We start from the raw sequence: 24,904 nt of genomic DNA, 5'->3' as shown, positions 1-24,904 counted from the left end.
CTAGTATACAAGTTTGCCCTTAAAAATGTACTCATGCCTGGAATGCTGTCCTACTCGATCACTAAGAATCCTTGGCTTCCTTTAAGATTCAGCTCAAGAGCTACCTCCAAGATGCCTTTCCTGGTCCTGCCAGATGCTAGTGCTGTCCCCTCTAAGGCTGCCTTCCATCTATGATGAATTTAACTTGTATGTTGTGATTTACTATATGTTGATTTCTCCATTAGACTGTAAGCTGTTTGAGCAAAGGAGCTGTTTTTTTGCTTTTTATTTATATCACTAGCACTTAGCACAATGCCTGGCACAGTGTAAGGCCTTAATAAATGCTTATTGACTAACTGATTGGTCCCAGGAGATGGAGCTAGGAACAATTAGTACAAATGCGTGGAAGAAGATTTTGGCCGAATAATGAGAAACTTCATGAGTGGAAGCGCTGTTCTATGTAGCAGGCTGTTCTGCATCACCGAAGTATTCAGTCAGTGGATGGATGGCTACTTGTTAAGGATGTGGTGCCCTCTGAAGTTCATTTCACTGAGATTCTATGATTCTACATATTTAGGAGTGATTTTCCTGCCTTGGACACAGGTGATTTTAAAGGTCAGGAAAACTTTGCTTCTCCAGAGTAATGAATAACATAATAATGACAACTAACATTTATATCACAACTTTACGGTTAAAAAGAATACATCATTTCATTTGATCCTTGCAACCTGTGAGGTATCCAGAGCAGGTACACTTATTTGACATATGAGGAAACTGAGGCTTGGAGAAATGAAAGGAATGCAGCAAAGGACATGAGTAGGCCCAATGGAGGGTGGGAGTTCCAAAGTGGCAGATTTTTTTTTAATTTAATTTTTTTGGTTACATTTTGAGTTCCAAACTGTTTCCCTCCTTTTCTCCCCACCACACACACACACACACACACGGAAAACAATACTATGCATACTTTTATTTATCAGTTCTTTGGAGGTGGTTAGCATCTTCCTTCATAGGTCCTTTGTAGTTGATTTGAATGTTTATAATACTCAGAATAACTTGCTGTTACTATTTACGACATTCACTTAGTTCTACTCATTTCATTCTTCATTATTTCATACAAGTCTTTCCATGTTTCTCTAGAATCAACCAGCTCGTCATTTCTTACAGTATAGTAGTGTTCCATCACAATCATACGCCACCACTTGTTTAGCCATTCCTCAATTGATGGGCATCCCCTCAATTTCTAGTTCTTTGCCATTGCAAAGAGAGCTGCTATAAATATTTTAGAACATCTAAGTTCTTGTCCTTTTATCCTGACCACCTTGGGAAACAAACTTAATAGTGGTATTGCTGGGTCAAAGGGTATAGTCAGCTTTATAACTTTGGGTATCATTCCATATTGCTCTCCAAAACAGTTGGATCAGTTAGCAGTTCTGCCAACAATATATTAGTCCCAATTTTTCCACATCACTTCCAACATTTGTCATTTTTCCCTTCTGTCATTTTAGATAATCTGATAGGTATGAGATGATATCTCAAAGATGTTTTAATTTACATTTCTCTAATCAATAATGATTTAGAACATTTTTTTCATATGACTATATATAGTTTTCATTTCTTCATCCAAAAAAACTGTCTGTTTATATCATTTGACCATTTATCAATTGGAGAATAACTCATACTCACATAAAAGTAGCAGATTTCAAATCAGTCTTGGGAAATTCTTTGTTGTAGTCAGATCTGCCCAACATTGGTGTGGGCAGCTTTTGAAGGTAGCAAGCTCCTTGTCTGGGCAGGCTAAATGGTTCCTTCTCCAGGGGGATTGAAAACAAATTCCTGTTTCAGGTAGTGGTTAGACTAGGCGATGTCATTCTGATCCTTGCTACTTATAGGGTCCTAGGATTTGCCCAGGGTCACACAGGCAGATAGTAGGTGGCAGAGCTGAGAATTGAATCCAGGCTTTCTGACTCCCAAATCTACTATTTCTACTATACCATAAATAAAAGATTATTGTTCATTTCTTCAGTTCTGTAGTTTTTAAATGTTTCTAATGATTTTTATTTTAGTTGAGTATCTTCTTTATTGAAGTAGAGAAGCCTAAGAGGGAGACTGCAAATCTCATGCGACGAAAGAGTTACTCATGACTCAGATATTCATTTCCGAGGTAAATTATGAAAATGGGTCAGCCATCCTCTCTACCAAAGAAATGGAAAAATTGTTCAAACTCTGCTTCATATTCAATCTCCTTGCTGTCTAATTACTTCTCAGGGATCTAATGAAAGAGAACTGAAGCAAACATCCAAATATAGAAATGTACTGTAATGAAATCTGCTGGAACAGACATTTTTCTCTTATCCCTTTTTCTGCTTAAGCATGTACCTCCTTCTCTTTTTTTAGGGTCACAATACTTTATTTTTTTCCTTTATTTAATATTTTTAGTTTTCAGCATTGATTTCCACAAGATTTTGAGTTATAAATTTTCTCCCCATTTCTACCCTCCTCCCACTCCAAGATGGTATATATTCTGATTGCCCCATTCCCCAGTCAGCCCTCCCTTCTGTCACCCCACTCCCCCCCATCCCTTTTTCCCTTACTTTCTTGTAGGGCAAGATAGATTTCTAAATGCCATTTTCTGTATATCTTATTTCCCAGTTGCATGCAAAAGCAACTTTTTTTGAACATCTGCTTTTAAAACTTTGAGTTCCAAATTCCCTACCCTCTTCCCTCCCCACCCACTCTCCCTAAGAAGGCAAGCAATTCAACATAGGCCACATGTGTATCATTATGTAAAACCCTTCCACAATACTCATGTTGTGAAAGACTAACTATATTTTGCTCCCTCCTATCCAGTCCCCCTTTATTCAATTTTCTCCCTTGACCCTGTCCCTTTTCAAAAGTGTTTGTTTTTGATTACCTCCTCCCCCTATCTGCCCTCCTTTCTATCATCCCCCCTTTTTTATTCCCTTCCTCCTTCTTTTCTGTGGGGTAAGATACCCAATTGAGTGTGTATGTTATTCCCTCATCAGGTCAAATCCGATGAAAGCAAAATTCACTCATTCCCCCTCACCTGCCCCCTCTTCCCTCCCAACAGAACTGCTTTTTCTTGCCACTTTTATGTGAGATAATTTACCCCATTCTATCTCTCCCTTTCTCCCTCTCTCAATATATTCCTCTCTCATCCCTTAATTTGATTTTATTTTTTTAGATATCATCCCTTCATATTCAACTCACCTTGTGCTCTCTCTCTCTCTCTCTCTCTCTCTCTCTCTCTCTCTCTCTTTCTCTCTCTCTCTCTCTCTATCTCTGTATATTATATATATAGTATATATATATATACATATACATTTACATATACATATACATATATGTGTGTGTGTGTATATATATATATATATATATATACATATATATGTACATTCCCTTCTGCTACCCTAATACTGAGGTCTCATGAATTACACACATCATTTTTCCATGTAGGAATGTAAACAAAACAGTTCAATTTTAGTAAGTCCCTTGTGATTTATTTTTCTTGTTTATCTTTTCATGCTTCTCTTGATTCTTGTGTTTGAAAATCAGATTTTCTATTCAGCTCTGGTCTTTTCACTGAGAAAGCTTGAAAGTCCTCTATTTTATTGAAAGTCCATATTTTGCCTTGGAGCATGATACTCAGTTTTGCTGGGTAGGTGATTCTTGGTTTTAATCCTAGCTCCTTTGACCTCCAGAATATCGTATTCCAAGCCCTTCGGTCTCTTAATGTAGAAGCTGCTAGATCTTGTGTTATCCTGATTGTGTTCCCACAATACTCAAATTGTTTCTTTCTGGCTGCTTGCAGTATTTTCTCTCTGGGAGCTCTGGAATTTGGTGACAATAGGAGTTTTTTTTTTTTGATATCTTTTTCAGGAGGTAATCAGTGGATTCTTTCAATTTCTATTTTACCCTCTGGCTCTAGAATATGAGGGCAGTTCTCTTTGAAAATTTCCTTAAAGATGATATCTAGGCTATGTTTTTGGTCATGGCTTTCAGGTAGTCCAATAATTTTTAAATTATCTCTCCTGGATCTATTTTCCAGGTCAGTGGTTTTTCCAATGAGATATTTCACATTGTCTTCCACTTTTTCATTCCTTTGTTTCTGTTTTATAATATCTTGATTTCTCATAAAGTCACTAGCTTCCACTTGCTCCAATCTAATTTTTAAGGTAGTATTTTCTTCAGTGGTCTTTTGGACCTCCTTTTCCATTTGGCTGATTCTGCTTTTCAAGGCATTCTTCTCCTCATTGGCTTTTTGGAGTTCTTTTGCCATTTGAGTTAGTCTATTTTTTAAGGTGTTATTTTCTACAGTATTCTTTGGGGTCTTCTTTAGCAAGTCATTGATTTGTTTTTCATGGTTTTCTTGCATCACTCTCATTTCTCTTCCCAATTTTTCCTGTACTTCTCTTACTTGCTTTTCCAAATCCTTTCTGAGCTCTTCTATGGCCTGAGACCAATTTGTATTTTTCTTGGAGGCTTTTGATGTAGTCTCTTTGACTTTGTTGACTTCTTCTGGCTGTATGTTTTGGTCTTTTTTGTCACCAAAAAAAGATTCCAAAGTCTGAGTCTGAATTTGAGTCCGTTTTCACTGCCTGTTCATGTTCCCAGCCAACTACTTGAGCTTTTTGTTGGAGTATGACTGCTTCTAGAGTATAGAGTACTTTGTCCCAAACTTGAGGGGTTGTGCTGCTATTTTCAGAGCTACTTATACACAGCAAGCTCTGCTACACCAGCACTCCTTCTCCCTGAAGAACCACCAACCTAGACCAGGACTCAGATCCAAGTGGGATCTGCAATCCCACTCTGATCCACCGCTGAATTCCTCCCACCAGGCAGGCCTGGGGCTGGTGGCAACAGCAGCTGTAGCTCTGGAAGCAGCCTCAGAGCTGTACCACCTCTGCCACCCCCGGGGTGATGGCCAACTGCAAACTCCTTTCACTCTGTCCCAGCAGCTTTTCCCACTAACCTTGTCTGTTGTCTTTGGCGTTTGTGGGTTGAGAAGTCTGGTAACTGCCACAGCTCACTGATTCAGGGCGCTATGCCTGTTCCATCAGGTTCCCAGTCTGGTTGGTCCTGGTGCAGTCCATGCTGGGCTCTGCTCTGCTCCACTCCCGACTCTGTAAGATAGATCCTTCCCAGCGATCATCCAGGCTGTTCTGGGATGGAGCCCTGCTTCCCTTTGCAATTTTGTGGGTTCTGCAGCTCTAGAATTTGTTCAGAGCCATTTTTTATAGGTGTTTGGAGGGACCTGGTGGGAGCTTAAGCAAGTCCCTGCTTTCTAGCCACCTCACCTTCTGGTTTCTACACTATCCCCCTTTTCATCTATCAATTAAAGATTTATTAAGTACCTGTTTTGTAAAGAACACTCTGGGAGACATAAACATTTTTGAGATTGGGTAGAACATGACTTGGAGTCAGGAGAGACCTGGATTTTGAATATTGTCACTTAACATTTACTAGCTATATAAACATGGGTAGGCCAATTCAATTCTCTGACTGTGTTTCCTCATCTTTAATAATGGGGATAATTGCACCTTAAACCTTACAGTACTATTGTGAGGAAAGTACATTAAAAAACCTTAAACACTAAAATGGATCTGTGATAGAGTGACAGATGGTATAGTGAAGAATGCTAAACTTCAAGCTATGGAACTTGTTCAAGTCCCTGCTCTGCCACTTACTACTTGTGTGATCTTGGTTGAGTCATTCAATCTCTCTGGGCACCAGTTTCCTCATCTATAAAATCAAGGGGTTGTACTAGATGACCTTTAATGTTTCTTCTGACTTTAGGTTCCTGTCATCCTGTGATTTCATTGATGGAGCATTTCCTCCAGTGATACCAATCACAACTGCATCCATACTTACCTATAGTATGGAACTCTGTAGCCTTCCATGCTTTAGTCATGTGGATGGCTAAATTAGACCAACATATAGGGGGCATCCTTACCTTTCTCTTTACATTGCAAGAATATCAAAGGAGCACATGGGCTATTCACTGCTTATCCTTTGCTCTCACCATGTGACCAAACTATCTTTTTATGTTTCTCTACACTGCTTCTTTGTAATTCCTTATTTGTAACATGTTGCAGTTGGCTTATCTACCAGGTGCCTCTCTATTGACATCTGAGTTATACTCATGTTCAATTTTTCAGAGTATAGTGTTCCATGAACCTCACATAATACCATTGGAAGAATGGTAATATTAAAAAAGATGGAACTTGACAGGAACTAGGTATAGACCAACATTTCACATCATAAACCAAGATAAAGTCAAAATGATTATGTGATTTAGTAATAAAAGGTGATATCATAAGCGAATTAGGGGAGCATGGAACAATTTACCTGTCAGATGTATGGATAAGGGAAGAATTTGTGACTAAAACAAGAGATAGAAAACATTACAGGACATAAAATGGGTAATTTTGATTATATTAAATTAAAAAGCTTTTGCACAAACAAAACTAATGAAGCCAAGATTAGAAGGCAAGCAAGAAACTGGGGAAAACTTTTTACAGGCAATTTCTCTGATAAAGTCTTTGTTTCTAAAATATATAGAGAGGGGAGTGAAATTTATAAGAATAAGTCTCCAACAGATAAACTGTCAAAGGATAGGAACAGGCAGTTTTCAGAAGAAGAAATCAAGGCTATCTATATTCATATGAAAAAATGCTCTAAATCACTATTGATTAGAGAAATGCAAATTAAAACAACTCTAAGGTGCCACTCCACGCATATCAGATTGACTAATATGACAGAAAAGGAAAATGACAAATGTTGGAGGGAATGTGGAAAAATAGGGACACTAATGCATTCTTCGGGGAGCTGTGAACTGATCCAATTATTCTGGAGAGCAATTTGGAACTATTCCCAAAGGGCTATAAAACTATGCATACCCTTTGACTCAACAAAACCACTACTAGGTCTGTATTCCAAAGAGATCAAAGAAAAAAGGAAAATATCTTATATGTACAAAAGTGTTTATAGCAACTCTTTTTGTGGTGGAAGAATTGGAAATTGAAGATATGCCTATCAGTTGGAGAATGGCTGAACAAGTTGTGGTGTATGGTTGTGACGGAATCCTATTGTGCTATAAGAAATGATGAGCAGGATGGTTTCAGAAAAACCTGGGAAGACTTATATGAACTAATGCAAAGTAAAGTAAGCAGATCCAGGAGATCATTGTACATAGTAACAATAATATTGTATTATGATTAACTCTGAATGACTTATCTATTCTCGGTGATACAATGATCCAAGACAATTCTGAAGGGCTTATAATGAAAAGTACTATCCACCTCCAGAGAAAGAACTGATGGAGTCTGAATAAAGATTGAAGCATACTTTTTTTTTAACTTTCTTTATTTTTCCTGGTTTTGTTTTGTTTTGTTTTGGTCTTTGTTCTTTTGCAACGTGACTAATATGGAAATGTTTTGCACATGAGTGCACATGTATAATCTATGTTTTGCAATGTTTTGTAAATGAGTGCACATGTATAATCTATGTCAAAGTACTTACCTCCTCAAGGAGAAGGGAGGGGAGGGAGGGAAGGAATTTGGAACTAAAAAATTATTTTAAAAAAGAATGTTAAAAATTGTACATGTAATTGAGAAAAAATAAAATAAAAACATTCTTTTAGAATAAAAGATGGACCTTTCTTTTAGGAAGAAGCTTGGGTTATTGGGTTCTAAAAGAATTTTGCAGTTTCCCATCAATCCAGCTCCCTTCTTCCTATTTAGCTCTGGGCTCAACTCATTGTTCATTTACAGCATTGTTCAAAATATACATGTTGATTGATGAGTTTTGTATAGGTTGTCCATTCAGTTGCACATCAGCATCAAAAAAAAAATAGGCATTCTTCACATATTTTTTTCCTGTGTGGCTAGTTAGGCCAAGCTTGTTAGAATGATTATATATTTCATTTAGGATACTTTGCAAAGTTATGATCATATACACACAAATACACACATGTACATACATAATATATGTGTGTATACATACACATATGTATCTGGAAGGGATCTTGCAGGTCAACTAATCCAGCCCTCTCATCTTATAGATGAAGAAGGAAACATGAAGAGGTTATATAACTCACCCAAGGACACAGGTAGTAAGTGGCAGAGATGATAAAACTAGGTCCTCTGACTCCAAATATCATTTTTTAAACTGTATTATAATACCTCCTTCTGGAGATTCATATAATCTGCAGTTTTAGCCATAAACCATAGTATCCAGATAACTTCACCAGATCTCTAGGAAATCCCTCCTTAACTTGGATTTTGTGCTGGATATCCTCCATCCCATCCAGTAAACCAGGGCCTATCCAGGCATCTTGTTGTCTAACTTGCCACCACATTTCTTTTGTTCTGCTGGAATAGCAGCCTTTCTGATCAGTCCTCTAGAGATTAGTCCTCCCCCAGCCTCGCTCACCCACTTATCTTCAGGAGTTATCCATCTCTGGATCTGAGCTGTCTTTATAGGTAGATGAGTGAGTGAAAACTGATTTAATTCATATATTTAGGTCACCTCAGACCATGTTTCACATCTATCCAGCCATCTATCAGGAAACTGGGGCATACTTTGCGTCTGGTCCTGACATGATATGTGAACCAATCCTGCCATACCTCCCACTTTCTACCTCTTGGTCTTGGTCTGGGAACATTAATAAAATCAATGCTAACATTACTGCAGGAAAGGGCATGGTAATTACCATATGATTCTACTCATAATCTCTGTGACACCTCAGACAAAAAATTATCTCCCCTAGCCACAACTTCCCTGTATGTGTTATATCCGAATATAAACTACTCAAGGGCAAAGGACTGCCTTATTTTTGTATTTGTATCCCCAATACCTAGAACACATTAACATGTGCTTAATACTGCCCCTCTTTTCTTCCTTTTCTTGCTTCCATCCATCCCCCTTTCTGGAACACTTTGGCCAGCATATAGCTCCCGTTTTTATGCTTTACCTGATACTAATGATCAGAAGATAGTAGCACAAGGTTATCTCTGTTGCTATATCTGTCAAGGAATTTTGCATAATTTTGACGTGTGGTAGATACCTTATTGGAGACTAGAAGGGCAACATTTCGTTCTATTGAATCAAATACTGCTTAATAATCAACAGACCATAAGCACAGTGGGATCTCTTCTCTTTGTCTTTCAGTCAATTGTATGATGGTAAAGATGTGGTGTACTTTTGGAATATCACTTATAATAACCTACATGTTCACTAATACTCTTATAAAAGATGCCCTTGATTCATGTATAGATTATCTCATAAAAATATTCCTATAGATAGGAAAACAGGTATATGGGTCATCAGTAACCATCAGTTATTAATGGTATCTTGGTTATGTTTATTTGTTTGTTTTGGTAATTATAAAGTCTTACTTTTTTGTGCCTTGGCATCTTTTCCTCTTCCATGTAATTTGAAAATCTATCCCTTAGCACACTTCACAAGAATATCCATAACTATGATCTTAGAGTCTTCCAGATGGGCTGGTTCCATTGTCCTTAATGGTGAAAGGAGGTTTTTTTTTTTTTAAATAAAAATCTTTTCAGATTATTTTGATCTTTTGTCTTTTTGTTTTCCTTCTTCCAGTTTCATCCTTAAATGGCCTCAGAAACACTTTGCTTAGTTCAGTTGCTCATCATGCTCTCTTTAAATTGTTTTTCTTCACCGCTTCTTGATGTTTTGTAAGGTGATGCTACTCTTAATCTCCCATTCTTCTCAGTAAGATTGTTAAATTGAAAATTTATTTTAAAAGCATTTTTCCCTTCCTCCCTCCCCCTCACATTGAATAAAAAAAAAAGAAAGAAACCCTTTATAGCAAATGTGCATAGTCCAGCAAAACAAATTCCTACATTGGCCATGTAGGCTTAAAATGTATGCCTCATTCTGCATTTTAAATCCATCAGCCCCCAGGCAAGATATGGGTAGTGTGTTTCATCTTCAGTCCTCTGAATCTTTGTCAGTGCATTGATCAGAATTCTAAGGTCTTTCAAAGTTGTTTTTCTTTATAATGTTGTTATTGTGTAAATTGTTCTCTATCTCAGCATGATTTTTCAAATGAATTTATATTCTAAACCTCTTTTGCCTTTGGCTGTCTTTTCTTTCCATTTGGCAAGTAAGTCAAGCTCTTGCTGACTAAGATGTATTTTAGGATCTTTTGGGCCACTTTTATGGCAATTATATCAGTTAGACTTCTGCATGAAATTACCGTGATTGGTGGTTGAAGTGTTTCTTTATTCCTTTCCCATTTTTCAGTGTTAGTAGTTTGTTTGAGTAGTAGCTCCTTAGTAGATGAAAAACTAGCTTAGGAGTTAGGAAGACCTGAGTTCAAATCCCATCTCTGATAGCAAATCATTAACTTCTCAGAGCTCCAGGCACCTTTCTCTCAGACTATAAATTATAGAATAGTTGCCAATATGCTTTAGTAGAAAGTTTCCTTATAGGGAGCTTCTCACACTGATGAAATAACAGGCCTGGTCTCCTCTTTCCCAGTTACTTGTTTAAATAGATCAGATTGAAGTTGTTTTCAGTGCACACCTTATCTTCTCATTTTTATTCTCCTAGTTTTGTATTTTGATTTTTGTTCTAACAATTCAGAGGTCTCACTGTGCACAAACAACTAATTCAGGAATAATTTCTACATCATAAGTTGTTTCCTGTCTATTAAAATAGAATTGCTTCATTTTTTTGTGATTTTCTTGGTGCTCAAAATAGCCCCCTGCCTTCAGCACTTGTGCTTGGTGCACATAGTAAGCACCTAATAAATGCTTTTCATTCATTTTAAAAGTATTTGTATTGTATTGTCACGAGAGATCTGTGTAATATACAAGTTTTTGGATTTTCTCTATCTTTATTCCTGAACCATATTTTCCAATATATTTTTCTTTGTCCTTGACTATTCTGACCTTTGCATTGAAGTCTTAAAATAACAAACTATATATTGCTTTAATTAGGAGGATCTTACTATATTCTTTGTAAAATGTCTGTACTTCTTTATTCTCTGCAGTTGATAATTGGTGCATAAGTTACAGTTATCTCCATGACAGCCTTTTTTGCAAATACTTGTCATTATGATCAAATGTTTCATGAAATCTTATTTCTTGTTGCCTTTGAATACCTGATAAGCCAATTTCTCCAGCTACTTATTTTGCCTCTACAAGAGAAATAAAGGCTTTCTTATTAGAATGTGAACTCTTTGAGGGAAGGTACTGAGTTGGTGTTATTGTTTTGTTTTTGCGTTTCTTTGTATTCCTAACACTTAGTGCCAGGAATGTAGTAGTAGCTGCTTAATAAATGCTTGTTGACTCTTGACTGACTTCAAAGAGAACCTGTGAACCATTAATTTATCCATTTAGCTTCAGTTTCCTTGTGTTATTCAATTTTGTTTATAGCAGGAATGTCAAGATAAATAGCATTCAGTTCTTTTTGTACCATAATATGTCTGTTCACTGGTCATTGAATAAGAATTTTGTATTTCAAGTACCTGCGACTAAGTTAATATTTATAGGCAGTCTAAAAACTGTGAGATTCTTAGTACCAAAGATGCTGGAAAGTGCTGGTAGACAATGGAAAAATGTCCAAAGGACTGTTATTTAAGTTTAATCTGAATTATTAACATTTTCTCCACCACTTTCTAAAGTCTAATCAATCAAAATACATCAAGCCCTGATTTATAGGTTTGCCAGTTTCCAAGATGTAAATGCTCACATTGAAAATGTAACAATCAACTTCAAAGCCAGTTCATCTCAGCTCCAGCATACTTCTGCTTAGTACTCTCTGGAACAATGCCCCATCTCCCTCTCCCCACTCCTCTCACTGTCATTGTAGAAGCAAGGGATGCATAAGATTGAGGACCATTTTGTATTTTTCTTTGTTTCCTGGGTTGCTATGGCCAAATAATTCATCCCCCAAGTAGACTGCTTACTGATGATGAACCACCCCAAACTTAGGTAGGAATTCAGACATAGTACATTGCCAGGACCACATTGGGAGCCTTTTCAACTTGGTAGGATTTGCTAGCCACTCTGCTGATAAAGCCTTTGGTAACTCAAACTCATCTCCCATGCCAGAATGAGGCATTGGAATAGGACTTTGTAGGGTTTAAACTGAGAGCACCACGTTAAGTGTAAGTTCTAATTATAAGACACTGTTCCTTATTTTTAAGGATCTTACAGTCTAATCAAAGGATAAAACTCCATCACAGATATCAGGAGTGCATGTGACAAGTGCATTAAGCAATAAGTAATAAAACCAAGTACCAACCATATTAATCTCTCAAGGCAGTGTCAAGGACAAGCTTTCAAGTACTCTCTGCCTCTGCCTCTGCCTCTGCCTCTGTCTCTCTGTGTCTCTCTGTGTCTGTGCCTGTCTCTCTGTCTCTGTGTCTGTCTCTCTTTTGATGCCCTTAAAAAAATATTATTGTCACTTTCTAGTATTTCCTCCCTTCCGTACTCCCCATTAAAACCCTCACTGTCACAAATAAGTACTGTCAAGAAAAATAAATAAAAACATGTGCCACATCTGAAATTGACCTTATTACTATTGTCCACCATGTCCACCATCTCTTTGCCAATAGACAGGAAGAACACTAGAATGGATCTTGGAGTATAGATTTTTTTTTACCACAGTATTAGAGTTAGGTCTCTCTACAGGCCTATGTAATATTTACTTTGATCCATGATCTTATTGCAATGGATACTTCCTCCACCAAGACAGATCATAACCCATTCACACCTCTTCATGCTTTGGGATTCTCTGTGCTCTTCTGTAATACCTAAATACCTAGAAGATAGACTTCATGTGTTACAGACCTCCCTCTGGGTCTTTTGGATGCTAGTGGAATACATGTGCAACTATTCTTAATTGCTGTATGTAGAATAAGGAAAAGTGAAAAAATTGGGGTAAGCGAGCTACTACTCTGCTATAGTGTTAGTTATTTGTAACTTGCCTTTGATGACTGCATACATGTTTAGTTTTTGTTGTAAATTCAACAAATAAACATTGAAAAAAAGAACATCAGAACTGGAAGGTAGCTTGAAACATAGAATGTTAAAAGACAGAATATAGACTGTTAATACTGGAAAGGACCATGTTACTTCAATTTTAAAAGTTCAACAAATATTGGAATAAAGAATTCAATATACAATTTAACAAATCTTAGAATGTAAACTATTACACCTAGCAAGATACGGTAGATAGAGTGTTACACTTGGATTCAAAGCCTGCCTCTGACACTTCCTAAGTGGGGGGGCTTGAGGGAAATTGCTTTCTCCAAGCTTCAGCTTACTAATCTGTAAAATGGGAATAATGCTTGTAGTGCTTACCTCCTACATTTATTGTGAGGTTCAAGTGAGATCACGTATGGAAAGTTCTTTTCAAACTTTGAAGTTCTATGTAAATACCAGCTGTTATTATTACTAGAATACTCATTATAGCCATGACAGTCTATATTCTATGTTTTAATAATGCAAGATCTGACATTCTTTTTTCTAAGACTTTTTCCATGTCTAACTATCTGTCTTTTAAGGTCTTCTCTATCTCAAACATTCTAAGATCCCTTCTATCTTCTAACATTCTCTATTCTATACTTTAATATTCTTTGTGCTTTATTCTTCTAGTTCTAACATTTTTTGAGTTTATGAATTAAACCCAGAGGATATCCAACAGGGTATATGCAGACGTAAAGAGGTGGTGAGTAAAAATCACAGTGTTCTGTTGTAACCCACTCCTAAGGAAATAAATGGAAGGAAAAAAAACACGGTATTTATTTTTGAGAAAAGTATCTTACAAGTCTGGCCTTCATCTTCACAGTGGGAATCCCTTTAGAAAAATCAGCCTGGCATGCCTCCCAACCAGCACACTCATTTATAACACCATAAAGCTCTGCAGTGATCAAAGGCATTTTAAAGTAATTCCTTACATGTCAACACTTTCGTGACTTGCCTTGAAATTTAAACTGGCAGTTGAAACACTGAGTGTGGCAGGATATCCTGTTCTTGCTCTCCTGGGGTCAATAAGTAGGCTGATGCCTCTCTGGTACTTTGGTTGTGATTTGCCTCCCAAACTCAGGATCTGGGAGGGATTGGGGGCATGTTTAGAACTGTCTGGTTAGTCTAGTTCATAAAACTTCAGATTGGAAGAGATCTCTGTTAATCTAGACCTACTCCTGCCCAAGGTGAAATCTCTTCTATAATTCCAGTTGTGAAGAATGGTTAAAACTTTTCCATATCACTGAAGGAGTGTAAGCAGTCAATCGATCAATACACATTTACTCTATGCCAGGCACTGTCTTAGGCACCAAGGCCACAAAGACAATAAAAAGCAGCCAAGTGTCAAATGATAATAGCACCTCACATTCCCATAGTGTTTTAAGATTTATAAAGAGTTTTCTTCATGAAATAATTCTTTTTTTCTAAGACTTTTTCCATGTCTAACTATGTCTTTTAACTTCCTCTGTATCTCATTCTCTGTTCCAGTTCTAAGGTCCCTTCTATCTTCTGACATTCTAATCTAAGCAATACTGCATTATCTCTCTTTTAGAGACAAGGAACCAGTCTAAGATAGGTAGAATAACTTGTCCACAATCATACCAACTAGCTAAGCATCAGAGCCAGGATTCAAACTCTTATCTTCTGATTCCAAAGTTCTTTGTACTACACCTTGCTTTTTCACTTGAGTGGATCTATTACAAAGGGTAGATGTAGCAGACAGAATTATAGAATCCTATTAGGGCTAAAAGGCCCTTCAGAGATCATAAGATTGAACTAGAAACTACCTTAGAGATAGTCTAACCCCCACATATAATCATAGAAGGGTTGTGACTTGCCCAAAGACACACAACTAACAAAAGGTCCTCTGATTCCAAATCCAGTATTTTATCCCATATACCATGAGATTATCTAGTTCAATAATATAATAATATAATAATTGTCTAATAAAAAAAATTCTTTAACACTTCTAGTGACAGAAAACTCACTACCTCCCAAGGCTTCCCATTCCATTTTTGGACTGTTAGGGATTTTTCTTTTTATAGTAAGCTGGCATTTTTGCATCTCTGTAACTTCTGCCCATATCTACAAGCATGCTTATACTCGAGAGCTCCTCCTAACAGCTATAAACCAAGTCACTGGTGGTGACAAAATATTTTTTCATAGCTCTCAGTGCTGCTTTGTGGAGAAATTTGGTCAGTCTCTATACCATACTGGGATCTCACTCTAAGGTGAGCATGAGTGGAGATAGCCAGGAATAAACTGTCACCACAACCCACAGATCAAAGTCTAGCTTCTATTCCAGTCATCATCTAATACAATTTAAAAGCTTGTGTTTTAAATATAGTGATTTGAGATCAATGAGCTTGGCACATTCGCTGCAACTTACAGTCTTAGCAAGTGGCCTAGAGCATTGTGTGAGGTTAAGTGACTTGCCCATGGTCACAAAGCAGTCTGTGTCAGGACCAGGACTTGAACCCAGATCTTCCTGGTTCTGAACCAGCTTTCTATTCACCATGCCACACTGATGCTCTTGATTGATTAGCAACCAAAGAACCCAGCCCTCATGAAAATCAGGCAGTGGGTCTGTGATCATTGATGTTTTTTATTCTTAGAAGTAATAATAATGCCAATAACTCAGCAGTTTATAGCACTTTAAGGTTTATTAAGTGCTTTTATCACAATTGCCCTGAAGGATAGCATAAAAATTACTTTTTTTTTACAGATGAGGAAATAGGATAATAAAGGTTAAATAACTTAAATATAAAGCTGCACAACTATTAAATGTCAAAACTGGATTTTGGATTCAGTTTTTCTGCTCTTGAGTCCAGTTCCTTTTCCGTTGCACCATCCTGCTTCTCTTAATTATGGCATTTTTTTTCCCTCTCTGCTTTATTTATTTGGAAGTGGATATCAGAACACGTAAGTCCTTTCACTCACCGCCTCGAACTGGTGTTGATTATTCCTTTAGGGTTAGAAGGGAATGAAAGATCATTTAGTCTAATCACAGTCTAATTGCAGATGAGGAAACTGAGGTTCAGATAGCATCAGTGAACCATCCACAGTCACATAGCTAGTAGTTAGAGTTGGTCCTTGGAGCCAGGTCTCCTAAGCCCAAGGCTCTATTTTCTATACTACACTGAAAGTTCACTTAAAATACCTGTAGAGAACATGTACCAACCCTCTCGTTTGATAGATTAAGAAACCAAGACTCAGGGAAGGGAACTGGTCCAAGGTCACACAGTCAATTTAGTAGCAGAGCTGGCATTAGAACAAGTATTCTGACTCTTAAGTCCAGTATTAATTTTTTTTCATGGGAAGTTGTGTTTCCTGAGATGTTCTTTCAGCTAGTGATATAGACCCTCGAGGAAGAGAAAAAGTGAGGGTAGAAGACTTGGGGAAGGCTGGAAGAGACATTGGGAAATAATCTCTTAATATTTATTTTAATATTATGTCAAGAACCATAAAGGTTATAGAAACAGAAACTTGGAATAGCTGGGGCTAATGATCTGTATGTCTGAAATATATTTCAGTTGCCTATGTAGTTGTGTAAATTTAGAGAATGGATGAAAATTGATTGGCAAATTTAGTCTAAGAAAATTCTTATATTGAAGAAGTTTTGACTGGAAAGGTTAGCTTACTCAGTAGTCTACCTAGTAAATAAATGGTCTTAGGTATTTATCCCTCAACTTATTACTAAGCGACTTGATAATAAAATGAATGTTCTTACTACATAATTGGGGTCAGAAGATTTTGATCCAAATTCTAGATTACCTACTTATCAGCCATGAGTCATTTTCCATTTCTAGCTCTAACAGCTACAAGGGACCTTAAGGGATTTTTTATGGGGTTGGTGTGTTTGTCCTTCATTTTCAAAGAGGATCATGACGTCAGGGAAATGATGATATGACTTGCAGTTGACTTTGAGTGAGGGAGGGCTGTACACAGTTACCTGCCTCACTTTCTCTTCCAGAGCCATCTGGGTCCAGTGGCCAGATATTCATCAGGACGACTGGAGATGGCCCAGGAAGCAATGAGGTTCCATGGCCTTTTTAGGCTAAGGCCTTTTCAGGTTTTCACTTTCAGTGAGGTAACACCCATTCAGTGAATATAGGCCTCTTTAAGAAGTAAGTCAAAGGATGGCCCCTTTAATTAAAAAAAAAAAATCAAACTGGTTTAGGAAGACCCTCCAGGTTGCTGGTCAAAAGAGAAACAGTTACTGTTGACATTCACTTTGAGCCAGGAGGGCCCAAAATATATGGGGAAAAAGCACTGGATGTTAAGCCAAGAGTCCAGGGTTCATATAGCCTTTCTGACATCTGTATGACCCTGAGTAATCCTCTTTACCTTTCTGATTTTCAGTTTACTCATCTGTAAAAAGGGAACAATATATAAAAAAGGGAACAATATCACCTACCTCACAGACTTATTGTAAGGATGGTCCCTTATAAATCTTAAAGTATTATCTAAATGTTTGTTATTACGTTCCAAGAACCTTTCAAACCCTAACATTCTGTGCTTTCAGATCCCTTCCAACTCTGATAGCTCACATTAATATAGCACATTAAAAAAAAAACTTATAAAGCACCTTCCTTCCCATAACCCTATGATGGTAGATAATGCAAGCATTTTGGGGTCATATATATTTTATAGATGAGGAAACTGAAGCTCACAGAAGTGGTGTCTAGCCCAGGATCAGAACTGAGACTTGGACCAGAGTCTTCTGATGCTAACTAAGATCAATGTTCTTTCCACTCTGTATTACCTACATTGATAGCCTTGTTATATACTGCATTCATAGTGTTTAAATATTTTCTAGTATCCTTTGTTCTAAAAAATAAGCTTGTGACATTCTCAGCCCCCTTTTAATGCCGACTTTGGAAATTTAGGTGGGTAAAAAAACCTTAAACAGTAATTTTTCTTAAATAGCCACTAGGGGTCAGCATATCACATATCAAATTTTAATAGACGAGAACGGCAAGCTAACAGGAGGCTCATCGGCTTTGTATCTCTTTCAGCCACCCGTGTATGTATACTGTTACAAGATAACAGCAATAGGTTTTGTAGCATATTCAGCAATAGATTTTGAATAAAATTGAAGATATGATCAACCTTAGCCTAAGAGCTCACCTTGCTCAGTCTCATATTATCACTGGTTGCGTAAAACTTCATTCAGTTCCTGAAGTCTTTTCAGGTGGGGCAGTATTTTTATTTAACTCTTGTTATAGAATGCTTAAAAACTGGAAGGAAATTTTTCATCGAGTTAAATGTCCAAGGAGAATGAACAAAATTCTGTAGTGGCTTCTTTTTAAAATGCAGGTGGCAGACAGTGATATGGATGTGGAAAATAAAATGTAATGGCTGTGAGGACGGTGAGAGGACTCTTCCCCAACCATATCATATGAGGATTAATTGAAGGAAGTGGGAATTACGTAGCTTATAGAAAAGACATGGAATGGAAATGATCACCATCTTCAATTCAATTCTCCTAGCCTCTTAAGAGCTGTATTATACACTGAGCATAATAAAGACAATGAAAAATGGGTTCTTCTCTCAAGAAGCTTATGATGTAGTAGACAAAAGAGTATTGTACTAGCAGCCAGAAAACATGGGCATAGTTCTGGTTCTGCTTCTAACTTGCTTTGTGACCTTGGTCAAATCACAACCTGTCAGCCTCCCTCATATTCCTTATCTGCAAAAATAAGAAGTTTGGAGGGGATAATCTCTAAACTTTCTTCCATTTCTAATATTCCATGACTTTCTTGGTGTAATATCAGAGGATAGCACCTAAACAAAGAAGTGGAAGTTTCAGGGAAAGAGATTTGGGTTCAGTATAAGGAAGAACTTCTTAATAATTAGAACTATCTAAAGTGGAATGATTTGCCAGATTAAGTAGTACATTTCTCATCACTGGAAGTGTTCAAGCAAAGGTTGGATGACCACTTCTCAAGGATGTTGTAGAAAGAATTTATCCATTCATTAGGAGGTCTAACTAGAAAACTTTGAAGGCCCTTTTTAATGCTGGGATTCTGAAAATTTGTAAACAGTCAGTTACTAAACCAAAAAGTGTGAAACTCATTGGTTTCTGATACCAATTACATATCAAATTTGAAAGCAATTTCCCATGTCAATGAGGATAATTGAAACTTTAAAGTTATTTTCATGACATTTGTATAGGACTTAATGTACATAGCATTTAGTCATAGTCTGTTAAGAGTTGGAAGGAACCTTAGAACACATCATTTTATGACATAGAGTGTTAGAACCTAGAATGTTAGGGTTGAAAGGGAACTTAGAGCATAGGATGTTAGGGTCAGAAGGGAGTTTAGAACAGGGAATTTCAGAACTGTGAGGGATCTTGCAGATTATCTAGTCTAACCCTTTCATTTATTTTCAATATTTTATTGATGCCTTTTGATTTTGCTATTACAGTCTTTTTCTAGTACCCAAACTCTTCATTTTATAAATGAGGAAATTTGGGTCCAGAGAGAAGAGAGAACTTGCCAAGGTCACAGTGACAAAAACTCAGATTTTCTAGCTTCTGGTCTAGTGTTTTTCTACTGTGTTATTTCTTTTTAGGGAACAAGCACAAGAAATATTCAGTTACACAGAATAGCTGAGACTATTGACCATGAAGTCTAATTTATTTGAGACATATCTACTGCATTCAAAGAAGAAAATATTGCTTTCAGTAATGTATTGAGCTGTTAGCATCTTCAGCCTAACAAAGCCCTCAGTGGGGAGAATCACCCATCAGTGCAAACTTGGCACTTTTCATTTTCTGATCTCTAATTGTCATTTGTGTGGTGTACTTGTTGTTACTGCAAGATGCCAAATGTACTTATGCATTAGATGCATATTAAATAACTATCCAAACATCAAGGTCATAGTTCTAAGAAAGGCTGCCCCATTGAGGTACCTTGCAGAATGAAATTGATTTCTTGTGATGGTACATTCTAGAATCTTGCTGACAAGGAGAAACAATTGATGTGAGGCATTATTAAAGCCTTAAATGTTTCTTCCTTGTTAATGCTCTTTTACAAGCTTGAGGTAACTGATAGTGCCTAAGGAATTGGCAGAAGCTTCACTTAGAAATACAATGGGGAAAGAAGTCAGTAAAATCCAGTATGTGGAGGTACTACATGGGACTCTCACAGTGAATTGAAGTGCAACAATTTAAGGGCTTGCCAAATTCTAGGTCCCACAGATACGAAGACTAAAACAAAACAGTTCCTGTCCTCAAGGAGCATACATCTTTTTGGAGTTATGGATAGATAGATCATTAGAAATGAGACAATTTCAGGAGAAAGATCACTAAAAATTATGTGTATCAGGAAAATCTTTGTATAAGAGATGGCACCAAAACTGAGCATTGAAGGAAGGTAGCTGGGGATTCTGCGAGGTGAAGGTGAGGAAGGAGGCCAGTCCTGGCATCTGCAACGGCACAGAGATGGGAAATGGGCAAAGCTCAGGGAACAACTAGTGGACTAGCTTGTCTGGAATGAAGAATGTGCAAAGAGGAGTAATATGAAATATCTGGAAAGCCATATTACAGAAGGCTTTAGCTGTCAGGCTAAGGACTTGGTAGTTTATCCTAGAGGAAATAGAGAACTATTGAGGATATTTGAACAGCAAAGTAACATAGTCACACCTGCAACTTAGGGATGTTAATTTGGCATCTGTGTTGAGGATGGATTGGAGAGGGGAGAGACTGAGCTCAGGGAAACCAAGTAGAAGGTTACTGTAGTAGTTGCAGGCAAAGTATAATTTGATGAAAGTCTGAACTAGGAGAGTGGTTGTATGCATGGAGAAGAGGGATGTACAAGACATAGTAGAGGTAGAATCCACAAGCCTTTCTGGGAATTTGGATGTGGAAGGGAGAAGAGATATAGAACAAATAGCTTCAGTATATGGTAGATTTTTAAAAATTATTTTTGAGTTAACAGAAATCTATTTTATTTTCTACCCACCATCAACCCCATTGGGGGAAAAATAAAGAAAAGCAAATTCATTGTAACAAATATGCATAATCAAGCAAAACAAATTCCCTCATTGGCTATGCTTTTAAAAATGCATTTCATATTCTACACCTGAATCCATTACAGGTAGTGGATAGTGTACTTCCATCACTGGTCTTCTGAAATCATGGATTGTTTTTGCATTGATCAGAGTTTTTACAGCTTTCTAAGTTTAATATCCTAGATATATTATTATTAATATTTTTTAAACACGAGAGATACCTTCTGACATGTTTGTAGGTAGCAAGGAAGAAACCAGTGGAGAAAGAGAGGTAGCGATGGGTGGGAGGAGGTGGATATGTCATTGAGGAGGTGAGGCCCCAGAGGAGACAGGAGCAAGAACACAAATAGAAATTGGTCTTGGCAAGAAGAAAGAATACTTCATCAGAGAATGGAGCTAAGGAGGAGAAAAGAAGGCAGATGTGAAGGAGTTTTGATGTATGAAGTAAGGGAGAAAGTGTAGCTCACACCGGATGGATGGCCTTGATTTTTTTCCATAAAAGTGGGAGGGGGAAATTCTTTGGGAAAGAGAGGAGGAGTGAAATAGGTGAGACTTGAAGATCGAAGAGAAGATTTGCAATTGCTTTTCTGGAGAGTGTGATAGAAAGTCAATCAGTGAACAATAAAAGTCTTACTATGTAGCAGTTGAGATTAGATGTCATAAATTTGTAGTGGACTCATCATATTTTGCCTGACTAGAAAAGTTGGATGGTGGGGGTAACCTAGAGTTTGGGTTTGTTAGGATTAAATGACAATAGAATAAGAGAGCAAGGAATTCAAAGGTAGAGGATAGTTTATCATTAAGGTGATGAATCACTGGTCTTGATAAGGATATGACTCTGAAGGGAAGAAAGTGAGACCAGAGCAGGGGCAATGGACTGGGAGAATAAGGAAGGGGTGGCAAGACTGGTGCTGTCAGGGAGAAGAGGAAGAATAGGCTTAGGAGGAGTGAGGTAGAAGGGTTGAGGAGCTGACAGGAAGTTATGATCTACGAAGACTTAAAGCTAGTTTAGTTCTCATGTTAAGAGATGCATCTTCTCTGGCCATAAGGGCCTGGATTACATTCTCACCTCTGCTTGTTAGCTTTGTGACACTGATCAAGTGACTTCCTCTCTTTGAGACTCGGCCTCTCTATTTGTTAAATGAAGATGGTGCTTTCTGCACCAACTACCTCATCAAGGTGTTGCGAGGATCCAGTAAGATAATGATTGCAAAATCACTTACAATTGCTTACTTACTGCAAAAACCTCTTAATTGGTTTCCCCATCTCTGCTTTTTCTCTCTCCCCTAATCCTACACTAACAGAGTAGTTTTCCTAATATATCAATTTTATATTGCCATTACCTTCTTAAAAACTACCATCGCTCTCACTGTTGCTCTAAAATTATTATTGCAAGTTTCTTTCCTGTATTGAAGTGAAATCTTTCTGCCTATATTTTCTACCCATTGGTTTCAACTCCCCCCTCTGAAGATTCACAGGACAAGTGTATCATTCCTCTCTACAACAGCTTTTTAGATATCTGAAGACAGCTGTCATGTCCCTCTGTCTTTTCTTTTCCAGAGTAAAGATAATAGCTGCCTTCACTAAGGCTCCATTTTGTGGACTCAGGTTCTCAAAGGCTGTGCCAGTAAAGTATGAGCTCTGGCAGCTTTTATCAAGTGGGAAAGGCTTTAAGGACCAGCCTGGTGATAGACTGTGTGTCCCACCTTTCTAAGTGTGAAGGTTTACCAGGTTTTCCACAGGATAATGAATTTTCTGGTCACAGCAAATCATTAAGTCACTTTCTGAAAGTATTAGTAACTGTACTACTGGAGGGAGTGTCTACATTAATGTTATCATAGATACTGGTATTGAAGAATAACTGATATTTATATAAATAGTGCTTTAAAGGTGACAAAATTGAGTTCCATCTATCATCTCATCTGACTTTCACAACAGATCAGTGAGCTAGCTAGTCCAACTATTGCTCTTCCCTATTGTATAGATGAGGAACCTGAGACTCAGAGAGCTGAAGGGTCTTGTCTAAGGTCACATAATCAGTAGTAGTCTGAGCTGGGACTCAAACTCAAGTCTTTTCCTTGCCCTTTCCATTATACATAATGCTTCTTATAATTAGTTTCCTCAGTAGCCCTCATGTGACATAGTTTGGTGTCCCATCACCATTCTGGTCATCCTCTTCTTGATTAGCTAGTTGAATAAGTCAAAGAAATGTTTTTCAGTATTAACCTCTCTTGTTTTTCCCCTTTATTCCTTTCAGGTTCGAATGGTGAAAGATGGTGACCCCTCCTGGAAGCCCACTTTCATTGTAAAACCTGATAGTGGTTGTCAAGGTGATGGAATCTACCTCATTAAAGACCCCAGTGACATTCGAATGGCAGGACACCTCCAGAGCAGGCCAGCTGTGGTCCAGGAATACATCTGTAAACCTCTCCTCATTGACAAACTGAAATTTGATATTCGTCTATATGTCTTACTAAAGTCTTTAGAACCCTTAGAGATTTATATAGCCAAAGATGGACTCTCTAGATTTTGTACAGAGCCATATCAGGAACCTAACTTTGGAAATTTACATCATGTATTTATGCACTTAACCAACTATTCATTGAATATCCACAGTGAAAACTTCATTCATTCTGACAATGCCAATACCGGCAGCAAAAGGACTTTTTCCAGCATCCTTTGTAGACTCTCTTCCAAAGGAGTTGACATTAAGAAAATCTGGTCGGACATTATTTCTTTGGTCATTAAGACAGTTATTGCACTGACACCAGAGCTCAAAGTATTCTATCAATCTGACATACCAGCAGGGAGGCCTGGGCCAACATGCTTCCAGGTAAGCCTTTAAATCACTGGTACATAATCATAACTGAGAAGGTTCCTTTTGTTAGAAACTTTAAAACATAAAATTCTGGAGCTGAAAGAGACCTTAGAACATAGGAAATAGACCATGGAATATTAGAACAGAAAATAGGATATTGGATCTGGAAAGAACCAAAGAAATCACCTAACCCTATCCCCTCCTTTCATGGAAGAAGAAACTAGGATCTAGACAGCTAAAGAAATGTTTATCGGTAAGGGTGAAGCTAAAATTTATTATTGAGGTTCACTCTGACAGGTGTCCATTTACTTGTCAGAACTGGAAAGGACCTTAAGAATGTCAGAACTGGAAGAGGTCCCTTCCTTTACAGATGAGCAAACAGAGGCCCAGAAAGAAGAAGTGATTTTACCTGAGCAGTAGATGAAGTCTCATACTGATGAATGGTCATCCAGTCTTGGCTTGTATACTCACAGTGACCTTTACTTCCTGTGATGTTTCATTTGCTAGTGCTTACCTTACATATCAGATGGACTAGAACAGTTCCATCAGACTTGGAAGCAGGAAACATGTATCATCTTTGAAGGCTGGGTATCATCTTTGAAGCACTTGATGATTAAGAATGATAAACATTGGCCTCTCCTGCTCGTCAGTCCTTGTCCTTTCGTGAGCATCTCATTTCCCAGGCCAGGTCTAAAGTTAGACAGATAATATTACTGCCTTGTCTTAGAAGCATAATCATTCTTGTTCTTTGATCATGTATTATTAAACAAGCCTGTAATACTGATCGTTTTCCACAAACTTTCTATAACTTGGGAGAAAGACAAAGAAACCTTCCACAAAACGTCCATCTAAATTTCCATTTCAGAAAGAGTAGATTGATCTGGAATCAGAAGATGGTGAAAAAAGCAGTATACTTGGAATCAGAAAACCTAGATTCTAATCCTAGTTCTCCCACTCAGTAGTCACTTCATTGTGGAAAAATCATTCAACCTCTGTGACCACCCTTAGTTTTATCATATGGAATTTAAAATGGGGGACAGTAGTACTTGCTGTTTATTAATTA

The 24,904-nt window shown here is 37.5% G+C and overlaps 1 protein-coding gene across 2 annotated transcripts in view; it reads left to right on the top strand.

Moving 5' to 3' along the window:
* TTLL11 (tubulin tyrosine ligase like 11) overlaps positions 1–24,904 on the top strand; it is a 255,439-nt gene that overhangs the window by 50,414 nt on the left and 180,121 nt on the right. For both annotated transcript variants that reach the window (XM_036750193.1, XM_036750194.1), the window contains exon 4: positions 23,281–23,856. In XM_036750193.1, coding sequence (XP_036606088.1) covers positions 23,281–23,856 — 576 coding nt within the window. The remainder of the gene's footprint in view (positions 1–23,280; positions 23,857–24,904) is intronic.

The sequence above is a fragment of the Trichosurus vulpecula genome, chromosome 3, assembly GCF_011100635.1.
Source record: "Trichosurus vulpecula isolate mTriVul1 chromosome 3, mTriVul1.pri, whole genome shotgun sequence".
NCBI lineage: Eukaryota > Metazoa > Chordata > Mammalia > Diprotodontia > Phalangeridae > Trichosurus > Trichosurus vulpecula.
Note: the sequence above shows the minus strand (reverse complement) of the source record. Positions and strands in the feature narration are given on the sequence as shown.